Below are 12,773 nucleotides of genomic sequence, written 5' to 3'. Positions count from 1 at the left end.
AATTGGCATTTTAAAATCAACTACAAATCTCACCGGATTTGAACTATTCCACCATCCACACACTCCACTTACTTTGGACAATCCAACTACCATTTTCAAAGTTAAAAACATTCCAGGAATTCCCAGAATTTTCCAAAGCTCTATTTTCACCTGTTCCTAAAAAATTTTCAGTCCACATTTTTCAAAAACATTTGACAATTCCACCTTCAAAACATTCATCTTATTTAAAACAACTAATATTTGTATTCCCAGTTTTCCGAAATTCCTGGAATTCAGAAATATCAATTCAAATTCAAACTGTTACAACGTCCAACTACCATGAATTGATTAACGTGGACCCCGACTTAAACAAGTTGAAAAAATTATTCGGGTGTTACCATTTAGTGGTCAATTGTACGGAATATGTACTGAACTGTTCAATCTACTAATAAAAGTATCAATCAATCAATCAATCAATCAACATTTTTTAACCGATTCAAAAAATTCGAACAACAACCCATCTAGGACAGGGGTCTCAAACATGTGGCCGAAAACTCCACACAGAAAGATCCCGAGCCCGGGATTGAACCCTGACTACTCAGGACCTTCGTATTGTGAGGCAGACGCAGTAACCCCTCTGCCAATGTGAAGCCCTATTTTTATATCTTTTTTTCCAAATAGTTCAAGAAAGACCACTACAAATGAGCAATATTTTGCACTGTTATACAATTTAAAGGCCTACTGAAACCCACTACTACCCACCACGCAGTCTGATAGTTTATACATCAATGATGAAATATTAACATTGCAACACATGCCAATACAGCCTTTTTAGTTTACTAAATTGCAATTTTAAATTTCCCGGGAGTTTCCTGTTGAAAACGTTGCGTAATGATGACGTGTACGCGTGACGTCACGGACTGTTATGAATATGCACACACACACAGCTAAAAGTCGTCTGCTTTTACGACATTATTACACAGTATTTTCGAGATCTGTGTTGCTGAATCTTTTGCAATTTGTTCAATTAATATTGGAGGAGTCAAAGTAGAACAATGGAGTTGGGAAGCTTTAGCCTTTAGCCACACATGGTGAGTCCTTGTTTAAAATTCACAGAGTTGAAACTTTAGTATGGATCACAGCGGACATGGATCCCGACCACTTGTCAACCAGCAGGTTTCGGTGAGAAAATTGTGGTTAAAAAGTCGCCACTTAAATATGGCAATATCACGAAATGATCAAGTATGACACGTAGAATGGACCTGCTATCCCCGTTTAAATAAGAAAATCTCATTTCAGTAGGCCTTTAATGAATCAGAAACAGATGACACAGTGCTTTATTTTACTTCTTTATCTCTTTTTTTTAACCAAAAATTATTTGCTCCGATTAGGGGGTACTTGAATTAAATAAATGTTCACAGGGGGTACATCTCTAAAAAAAAGGTTGAGAACCACTGTTGTAGAGGATGTTAAAGGCAGTGCAGTCACGACAGCCCTTAAAGGCCTACTGAAACCCACTACTACCCACCACGCAGTCTGATAGTTTATATATCAACGATGAAATATTAACATTGCAACACATGCCAATACGGCCTTTTTAGTTGACTAAATTGCAATTTTAAATTTCCCGGGAGTTTCGTCTTGGAAACGTTGTGTAATGATGACGTGTACGCAGGACGTCACGCGTTTTTAGGAAGTATGAGCGCTGCACACACACACAGCTAAAATTTGTCTGCTTTAAAGGCATAATTACACAGTATTTTGGAGAGCTGTGTTGCTGAATCTTTTGCAATTTGTTCAATTAATATTGGAGAAGTCACAGTAGAAAGATGGAGTTGGGAAGCTTTAGCCTTTAGCCACACAAACACACGGTGATTCCTGCTTTAAAATTCCCGGAGCTGAAACCTTCCTATGGATCAGAGCGCGGTCAAGCAGACATGGATCCCAACCGAATGTCAACCAGCAGGTTTCGGTGAGAAAATTGTGGCTAAAAAGTCGCCACTTACCGGATATCAGGTGAGATTGTGTCGTCCGTACAACTGCCGTCGACACCCGTGAGACATGGCCTCAAGACACCCGTGGACAAACCCCTCCGACTATCAGGTAATATTAAACTCACTAAAACACTAGCAACACAATAGAAAGATAAGGGATTTCCCAGAATTATCCTAGTAAATGTGTTTAAAAACATGGGAATACGTCCCAATGCTATCGCGTATTTTTTTTTTAACTCGTTTTTTTTTTTTTTTTTTCTAGTCCGTCGCTATCAATATCCTCAAACACGAATCTTTCATCCTCGCTCAAATTAATGGAGGAATTGCCGTTTTCTCGGTCCGAATAACTGTTTTTGTTGGAGGCTCCCATTAAAATCAATGTGAATATATGAGGAGCCCCTACACGTGTGACGTCATCGTCTGTGACTTCCGGTAAAGGCGAGACTTTTTCAGGAAGTACCAAAAGTGGCGAACTTTTTCGTCGATTTTCTCTATGAAATCCTTTCAGCAAAAAGATCGCAATATCGTGAAATGATCAAGTATGACACACAGAATGGACCTGCTATCCCCTTTTAAATAAGAAAATCTCATTTCAGTAGGCCTTTAATAATGTCGGCCGGGTGAAAATTGGGACAAATTCGGGAGAATGGTTGCACCGGTAGATTGTCGGGAGGTGCACTGAAATTCAGGAGTTTCCCGGAAAAATCGTGAGGATTGGCAAGTATGTTGCTAGGGCGGAAAAGCCATTCATAGAAGGTGAATTCATTAAAAAGTACATGTTAGATTTTTTAAGAAATCTTTTGTCGCGGCCCAGCCTCATCCGGTTTCTGCATCCAGTGGCCCCCAGGTAAATTGAGTTTGAGACCCCTGATCCAGGACAGCAGTTCTTAACCTTGTTGGAGGTACCGAACCCCGTTAGTTTCATATGCACATTCACCGAACCCTTCTGAGTGAAAAATAAAATGTTATTTTTTTTCAAATTCAAGACAATGTTATGTGTTTTTGGTAACACTTTAGTATGGAGAACATAATCTAAGTAACAAAGACTTAATTTAGAGGTTGTTGGACACTATAGGGCAGGGGTAGGGAACCTTTGGCTCTCGAGCCATATGTGGCTCTTTTGATGACTGCATCTGGCTCTCAGATAAATCCGAGCTGACACGCTAAGTAATAAATAATTCCGCTTGTAATCACAGTGTTAAAAGTAACGATCAAAATATAAAACATTCTCGTGCATTTTAATCCATCCATCCGTTTACTACCGCACCTGTTGAAGAAGTTGCGTTAATGGTAAAAAGTTATTTATTTATTATTGATTAGCGTGGGGCTTGCACTCCTGGGGTTTCTTCAGACCACCAAGCACCGACATGAGCGCCTGTTTCAGGGTTACAATATTGTTTTATTTTTCAATATGTCTCTCAGTTGCTTTCCAGGAATTGTCTTTTTCTCTTTCGTTCTCGCTCGCACTCTGGCTCCAGCCCCAACCCCGTCTCTCCTCCTGGCTGCTGCTTATAACATAGCGACAGGTGATTAGATAACAAGGCCCAAGTGGGCCATCTACGCACCTGTCGCTGATTTCAAGGCCGGTCCTGGCACACCCCGCTTCGCTGCAGGCCTGCAGGCCACACCCCCTCCACAGTTAGCTTCAGAATGACAATGTTATTACGGAGAATAACAGACTTAATAAACCCTAGAAATGTTGGTTTTACTTAAAAATGCACGTGATTAGCTGTGTTCAGTGTAAAAAAAATATTATTATATATGGCTCTTACGGAAATACATTTTAAAATATTTGGCTTCTTGGCTCTCTCAGCCAAAAAGGTTCCTGACCCCTGCTATAGGGGAACATATACTAAGTAAAAAAGACTTAAATTGGAGTTATTTGGTTAGGGTTAGGGTTAGAGCAGGGGTGTCAAACGTACAGTTTTATCCAGCCCGCGGGATGAGTAAAATTTTAAATGTGTCCACTGGATGTTGCATCAGCAATTTTTTTGTATCTTTGTGGATGATACTACATATGTAAAAAAAATAAAAATAAACCACATTATTTTAGTGCACTAGTCATGAAAAATGACCAAAGTTCATAAATAACTTGCTGTAATTATCCATCCATCCATTTTATACCGCTTATTCCCTTTGGGGTGGCGGGAGGTGCTGGTGCCTATCTCAGCTACAATTGGGCGGAAGGCGGGGTACACCCTGGACAAGTCGCCACCTCATCGCAGAGCCTGCTCTAATTAGATTTTGATATTATTATTTTTTATTTTGATGGATTGAAAATTAACACAATTGAGTTGACTGATGAACATTATCACATAATTTATTCAGAAAGTATAAATAACAAAAAATACAAATATAACACAAACATTTAAGTGTAAAAAAAAAAACAACAACATTATGATTGGTACATTTTCAGAATGTGCTCATTCTATTTTTAAACAAAGAAAACAATATGAAGTTGTCTTTATTTTTAAGTTATTGTGCCGTGATATTACCAGTCCGGTCCACTTAAGAGTAGATTTTTCTCCATGTGGCCCCCGATCTAAAATGAGTTTGACACCCCAAATCCAAACAGATAACAGAGCATATGACGCCAAAACGGCAATTGCAACATAAATACAATATTATCATATAAATTATTCAGAAAGTATAAATAACGCCCAAAAAAAACATAGCGTAGAATTAACCGCAACATGTTAGTGTAAATAACCCCGACAACATTATGATTTGTGCATTATCAGAATGTGCTTGTTCTATTTTCAAACAAAGAAAACAATCTGAAGTTGTCTTTATTTTTAAGTTATCGTGCCGTGATTTTACCAGTCCGGCCCACTTGAGGGTAGATTTTTCTCCATGTGGCCCCCCATCTAAAATAATTTTGACACCCCTGGGTTAGAGGGTTAGGGTTATAATGAGGCCATGTCAAATTAGGCATTAGTAAGTACTTAATATTGACTAGTTAAGAGCCAATATGTTACTAATTTGCATGTTAATAAGTAACAATAATTAGTGGTGAATATGTTCTCCATACTCAAGTTTTACCATGTTTTATTACTAGTGCACAAAATGAACCGTGCATGAACATCACCTTGTTCAAAGAACAAAAGCGACACTAAACTCACACTAGACTGCATAAACTCCCAACAAATTACACACCTGCAAATCAATGTGACTTCTGCTGTTGCCGTATCCGTAATACGCCGATAGGGAGAAGTTTTTATTGACACGATGAGTGGGGTGTGTTTTGACCCCCGCCGAACCCCTGAGGTCGACTCACCGAACCCCTAGGGTTCGATCGAACCCAGGTTAAGAACCACTGATCTAGGACAATTCTTCCGTCCAAAGGCAAAACCCAGTAATTCAATTTTGGTCAAAACTGAGCTGATAATAATTTTGGAGTTCCCAAGTGAAATGCTTTACATCATTAATTTGTTCCGTAAGTAAGCTGTTATGCGCATGGCAGGACCTAGCAACTACCACATAACCGCTTAGATACAACAGAAAAACCTAGTATCTCAAGGGACCAATCGGAGCTTCTTTGTCAGTCGCCTTATTGTCTTTAATGAGACATTTGCACGAATGGGGGCCGACGGTCAACCTGATTATGTGATATTATGGCACGAGGGGATATTTAGAAGATTGGCCCAGGACGTTGCAAGCACCTTCATTAAATTTATTGTTCTTGATTCTTCCCCTTGAATACTCTTTTGGGTATATAACTGTGGAGGTCAAAATAAAAACTGGACGCTGTACACGGCTCATGCCCAATGTGCAAACGCAGAATGGGGCCCACCCGAGATTGTGATAAAATATCTGGAGAAAGGGCACACGTTCATGAGAGCAGATTCAATCCATGGCTCAATCGGCAAGAAAATGAAAGCTCAAGAAAACATCTATACGTTTGATGACTTTGTAGATCTTTGTAAAACAGCATAAAGGTAGCTGAGATAGGCGCCAGCGCCCCCCGCGACCCCGAAAGGGAATAAGCGGTAGAAAATGGATGGATGGATGGTTTTCCTTTGTTTTCTCAAAATCAGCTAGAAGTGAGTTAGTGGGTTTTGCCTTTGGAGGGGAGAATTGTGCTAGTATCAATATGTTCAAAAATCCCCATTATTCTTCCCGAAATCCTCCGATTTCCAGGAAATTTCCATTCAAATGAATGGACGTATTCATAGTTCTACAATGCCCCAAATTCTCACAATTTTTCGCCATTTTCATTTTGACTTTTCAACCATCCACACACCCTACTCGTTCGATGTAAGGAACGCAAAAGACATTTTTCCTTTCCCCAAACTCCTGGAATTTCCAGGAATTTTCACCCTATTGACAATGAATGGGCAATATATTGTAAGGACTGGTGGGCATCGAGGTGCCGGGTTCGATTCCCTCGAGGATGCTTTGACGTGAACACAACAAAAGTAAGATCTTAAAAGATTTATTTAACAAAAAGAGAGCTCTGAACAGAAATACTGGAGCTAATAAAAAGGCAAACCAAAAACGATGGTATGAAAACTTGGAAATACAAACAGAAAACTAGACTTGGCATGAAAGCACAAAAATGTAAAAACAAAACAATTAGCATGTGAGCTAAGAAAAGTTAGGTGGCTTAGCATATGAGCTTGTGAGAATAAACGTAGAAAAGTAGCAGTCGTCACCTGTTGTATGAGAGCAAATTACTATGGACCCAGACTGAACAAAGAAAAGAGGGAGGCTTATATAGGAGAGTGATAATGAGTAGCAGGTGTGTGGGAACCGAGACTACCAGGTGGACTGATGAGTGACCATGGTGACAAAGCAAACAGGAAATAAGGAGTCAGATGGAATGATATACAAAATGGAAAAACAAATATGTGTAGATCCGAGCAGCGGATCACAACATATATATATATATATATATATATATATATATATATATATATATATATATATATATATATACATATATATATATATATATATATATATATATATATATATATATATATATATATACATATATATATATATATATATATATATATATATATATATGTATACATATATATATATATATATATATATATATATATATATACATATATATATATATATATATATATATATATGTATATATATATATATATATATATATATATATACATATATATATATATATATATATATATATATATATATATATATATATATATATATATATATATATATATATATATATACATATATATACATCTGCATATCCCACATTTCTTAACCGATTTGAACCGTCCACTCAGCCTGGACATTCAAGCGTTGCACGCATGTCGGCGGTTCGCCGGCTTGCACACATAAGGCATTCACACGCAATTCCTTGCCGAACTGCAATTTCTAACTATTGTTCTTATGATTCATGCTTATCACAGTTGGTGTCCACTTACTTATGCAGTGCGCTGGGCGGAAGCTTGCTAGTCTTCTCCATCTGGCCATAACAAGACGTCCTGGCTTCGGGGATGTCGCCGTACTCATCCAACATGGCCGCCGCCGCCGACGTGATGATGCCCAGGCCGTCGCGCACGCGCGCCTCCAACGGGTAATCCCAGTCGTCGTACGAGACGGAAATCATCCCCGACGGGAACTCCTCCGGCGTTATCTCCGGGTTGCCGGTGGTCAGGGACGGCACGATCCAGATGTAGCCGAAGCCCGTGAGGCCTAGCGAGCGCGCCTCCTCCAGGATGTAGACGGCCTCGTCCTTGGAGCAGTAGAGCACCACCACGGGGGACTGGACCTTCTTCAGCATGATCTGAGAGCGGCTGTCTTCCTCCACCGCATCCAGAACGATGATATTCTGCAGGTCCCAGCCCACGAAACTGCAGAGGAGGACAAGACTGACGAGTTACAAAACAAAACAATGACACGGCTCTTCAATTTAAAGTAATGCACTGCAAAAACCATGACCATAGACTTTACCCTGACAAACTAACAGCTCAGTCGCCAGACTTTTTCCGTTAATAATACAAAACCAAAAAAACAGTGAAGTTATCACTAAGTGTGAATTAAAAAAAAAAAAAAAAACAGAATACAATGATTTGATAATCCTTTTAAGCTTATTTTCAATTGAATAGACTGCAAAGACAATATGTTTGATGTTCACACTGAGAAACCTTTTTTTTTTTTTTTGCAAATAATCATTAACTTAGAATTAATGGCAGCAACACATTGCATACAAGTTGTCACAGGGGCATTTTTACCACTGTGTTACATGGCCTTTCCTTTTAACAACACCCAGTAAGGGTTTGGGAACTGAGGAGACACATTTTTTAAGGTTTTCAAGTGAAATTCTTTCCTATTCTTGCTTGATGTACAAATTAAATTGTTAAACAGTCCGGGTTCTCCGTTGTAGTATTTTAGGCTTCATAATAGAATAAAATAGAATAGAACAGAATAGAAAGAACTTTATTGATCACTGGGGGAAATTCAGCACCACAGTTGGCTCACAATAGACAATAATAATAATAAATAATATATAACATATATTATATGAAAGTATAAATATATTCTACATATATTCTACATTTAAGTGCAGTCAAGGAACATATACATTAGACAGTCTGATGGCCGTCTGTATGAAAGACCTCCTGTGTCGTTCCGTGTTGCAATTAGGGAGTCTGAGCCTTCCACTGAACGTGCTTATTCTCTCTGCAAGTTCCAAGTGTAGTGGGTGGGAGGTGTTGTCCATAATGGCTAGGAGTTTTGCTAGACTTTTCCTCTCTGACAGCACCGCCAGAGAATCCAGCTCCACTTCCACCACGTTACTGGCCTTCTCTACCAACTTGCCCAGTTTGTTTGTGTCTCTCACTCTTAGTCCGCTGCCCCATCAAGCCACGCCGTACAAGAAGGCGCCACACATTTTCGATGGGGTACAAAGCTGGACTACAGGCAGGCCGGTCTAGTACCAGCACTCTTTTACTATGAATCCACGCTCTTGTAACACGTGGCTTGGCATTGTCTTGCTGAAATAGGCAGGGGCGTCCATGATAACGTTGCTTGGAAGGCAACATATGTTGTTCCAAAACCTGTATGTACAAACTCCGTTTCAATATGAGTTGGGAAATTGTGTTAGATGTAAATATAAACTGAATACAATGATTTGCAAATCATTTCCAACCCATATTCAGTTGAATATGCTACAAAGACAACATATTTGATGTTCAAACTGATCCAAAAATTTTTTTTGTGCAAATAATCATTAACTTTAGAATTTGATGCCAGCAACACGTGACAAAGAAGTTGGGAAAGGTGGCAATAAATACTGATAAAGTTGAGGAATGCTCATCAAACACTTATATAGAACATCCCACAGGTGTGCAGGCTAACTGGGAACAGGTGGGTGCCATGATTGGCTATAAAAGCAGCTTCCATGAAATTCTAAGTAGTTCACAAACAAGGATGGGGCGAGGGTCACCACTTTGTAAGCAAACTGTCGAACAGTTTCAGAACAACATTTCTCAACGAGCTAGTGCAAGGAATTTAGGGATTTTACTATCTACGGTCCGTAAAATCATCAAAGGGTTCAGAGAATCTGGGGAAATCACTGCACGTAAGCGATGATATTACGGACGTTTGATCCCTCAGGCGGTACTGCATCAAAAACCAAAATCAGTGTGTAAAGGATGTCACCACATGGGCTCAGGAACAGTTCATGAAACCACTGTCAGTAACTACATTTGGTCGCTACATCTGTAAGTGCAAGTTAAAACTCTACTACGCAAAGCCAAAGCCATTTATCAACAATATCCTGTGACGCTGCTGGCTTGGCTGGGCCTGAGCTCATCTAAGATGGACTGATGCAAAGTGGAATGGTGTTTTGTGGTCTGACGAGTCCATATTTCAAATTATATTTGGATGTGGCGTCCTCCGGAACAAAGAGGAAAATAACCACTCGGATTGTTATAGGCGCAAAGTTAAAAAAAAAGCATCTGTGATGGTATGGGGGCGTATTAGTGCCCAAGGCATGGGTAACTTACACATCTGTGAAGGCACCATTAATGCTGGTTCTGGAGGAACATATGTAGTCATCCAAGCAACGTTATCATGGACAACCCGGCTTATTTCAGCAAGACAAGTGTTACAACAGCGTGGCTTCGTAAAAAAAGAGTGCTGGTACTTTCCTGGCCCGCCTGCAGTCCAGACCTGTCTCCCATCAAAAATGTGTGGCGCATTATGAAGCGTAAAATACGACAGTGGAGACCCCCGGACTGTTGAACGACTGAAGGTCTACATAAAACAAGATTGGGAAAGAATTCCACTTTCAAAGCTTCAATAATTAGTTTCCTCAGTTCCCAAACGTTTATTGAGTGTTTTTAAAAGAAAAGGTGATGTAACACAGTGGTGAACATGTCCTTTCCCAACTACTTTGGCACGTGTTGCAGCCATGAAATTCCAAGTTAATTATTATTCGCAAAAAAAAAAAATTGGTTTATGAGTTTTAACATCAAATATCTTGTCTTTGTAGTGCATTCAATTGAATATGGGTTAAAAAAGATTTGCAAATCATTGTATTTTGTTTATATTTATATCTAACACAATTTCCGAACTCATATGGAAACAGGGTTTGTACCTTTCAGCATTAATGGTGCCTTTACAGATGTGTAAGCTACCCATGCCATGAGCACTAATACACCCCCATACCATCACAGATGCTGGCTTTTGGACTTTGCGCCTAGAACAGTCCATATGGCTATTTTCCTCTTTGTTCCGGAGGACACGACTTCCACAAATTCCAAAAACAATTTGAAATGAGGACCCGTCAGACCACAAAACACTTTTGCACTTTGCATCCGAGTTTGGGCCCAGGGAAGCCGGCGGCGTTTCTGGGTGTTGTTGATAAAAGGCTTTGACTTTGCATAGTACAATTTTAACTTGCACTTACGGATGTAGCAACAAACTTTAGTCACTAACAGTAGTTTTCTGAAGAGTTCCTGAGCCAATGTGGTGATTTCCTTAACACACCGATGTCGCTTGTTGATGCAGTATCGCCTGTGGGATCCATCCATCCATCCATTTCCTACCACTTATTCCCATTGGGGTCGCGGGGGGCGCTGGGGCCTATCTCAGCTACAATCGGGCAGAAGACGGCGTACACCCTGGACAAGTAGCCAACTCATCACAGGGCCAACACAGATAGACAGACAACATTCACACTCACATTCACACACTAGGGCCAATTTAGTGTTGCCAATCAACCTATCCCCAGGTGCTTGTCTTTGGAAGTGGGAGTAAGCCGGAATACCCAGAGGGAACCCAAGCAGTCACGGGGAGAACATGCAAACTCCACAGAGAAAGATCGCGATCCTGGGATTGAACCCAGGACTACTTAGGAAATTCGTATTGTGGGGCAGTCGCACTAACCCCTGTCGCACCGTGCTGCCCGCCTGAAGGATTGAAGGTCCGTAATATCATCGCTTACGTGCAATGATTTCTGCAGATTTTTTTTAACCTTTTGATGATAATACGGAGCATAGGTTCCTTAATTTCTTGCAATAGCTGATTGAGAAATGTTGTTCTTAAACTGTTCGACAATTTGCTCACGCATTTGTTGACAAAGTGGTGACCCTTGCCCCATCCTTGTTTGTGAATGACTGAGCATTTCATGGAAGCTGCTTTTATACCCAATCATGGCACCCACCTGTTCCCAATTAGCCTGTTCACCTATGGGATGTTCCAAATAAGTGTTTGATGAGCATTCCTCAAATTTCTCAGTCTTTTTTGCCGCTTGTGCCAGCTTTTTTTTAAAATGTTGCCGACATCAAATTCCAACTGATCTAATATTTGCAAAAAATACCAAAGTTTTCCAGTATGAACAATAAATGTCTTGTCTTTTTAGTGAATATAAGTTGAAAAGGATTTGCAAATGATTGTATTCTGTTTTTATTTACCATTTACACAACGTGCCAACTTCACTGGTTTTGGGTTTTGTAATTACAGTGAATGATGTTTTCGTCCAAAATCCAACATGTTTTCCCAGCGCCATAGTACCATGTATCGTGCATTGTCATAAATATGACGTAGTCCCACCGTCACGTCTCACGTGGACTCCTTAAAGAAACAAAACGTTGGTGTCCAGCTCAGCCTTGACTCACCGAGCTGACCGGTGGGTTTTATTTCCACTTGACATGATAAAAGTCCTCGGCTATTAAAGTCGTCTGCCGTGACCGAGCCAAAGTGATAGGTGGAACAATTACACAGGACATCGACATTTAATTAGTCTGGAAAATTGTCCCATCTTTAAGAAATGATCTCCTTTAATTAGGAGGTAGATATTGACATGTTGATGCTAAAGTGAATGATAATTGAACTCACAGTGGAGACTCACAGTTACTTTCTTCTTGCTGACTCATCACAATTGAGAAAGGTTGACATAAATAGTTTATTGGGAGGTTTAAACATGACTTTTAAGTTTTATTTCATAACTGGTGAGCTCTGTTGTGAGCTGGAGTCATAAAATAAAAGTGTAAGTGACCATAATTTTTTTTTACTTGGTGTCTATTTTGGCTATAATAATATAATAAACCAATGATAATTAATAAAGCATTTTAACAAAACGTTCTTTATTATTACTAATATAAATCATCCTTATTACTACTACAAATATTAATATATTATTAATTATAACAAAAGTATTATTAATAATAATAATAATAACAATAATAATTAGTATTAGCCTTAGTGTTATCATTATTACTATTATTATATGAATTAATTTGTAATTGATCAAACTGGGCTCAGTAGCTCTTCTTAGGACAGTAAACACACAAAAACACAAAC

At 39.3% G+C, this 12,773-nt stretch overlaps 1 protein-coding gene across 3 annotated transcripts in view; it reads right to left on the bottom strand.

Moving 5' to 3' along the window:
• grin2aa (glutamate receptor, ionotropic, N-methyl D-aspartate 2A, a) overlaps positions 1–12,773 on the bottom strand; it is a 472,867-nt gene that overhangs the window by 198,473 nt on the left and 261,621 nt on the right. For all 3 annotated transcript variants that reach the window (XM_061905858.1, XM_061905859.1, XM_061905856.1), the window contains one exon: positions 7,388–7,816. In XM_061905858.1, the coding sequence (XP_061761842.1) occupies positions 7,388–7,816 (429 nt within the window). The remainder of the gene's footprint in view (positions 1–7,387; positions 7,817–12,773) is intronic.

This window comes from Nerophis ophidion, linkage group LG07 (assembly GCF_033978795.1).
Source record: "Nerophis ophidion isolate RoL-2023_Sa linkage group LG07, RoL_Noph_v1.0, whole genome shotgun sequence".
NCBI lineage: Eukaryota > Metazoa > Chordata > Actinopteri > Syngnathiformes > Syngnathidae > Nerophis > Nerophis ophidion.
The sequence above is the reverse complement of the archived record's forward strand: the minus strand, read 5'-3'. Positions and strand labels throughout refer to the sequence as shown.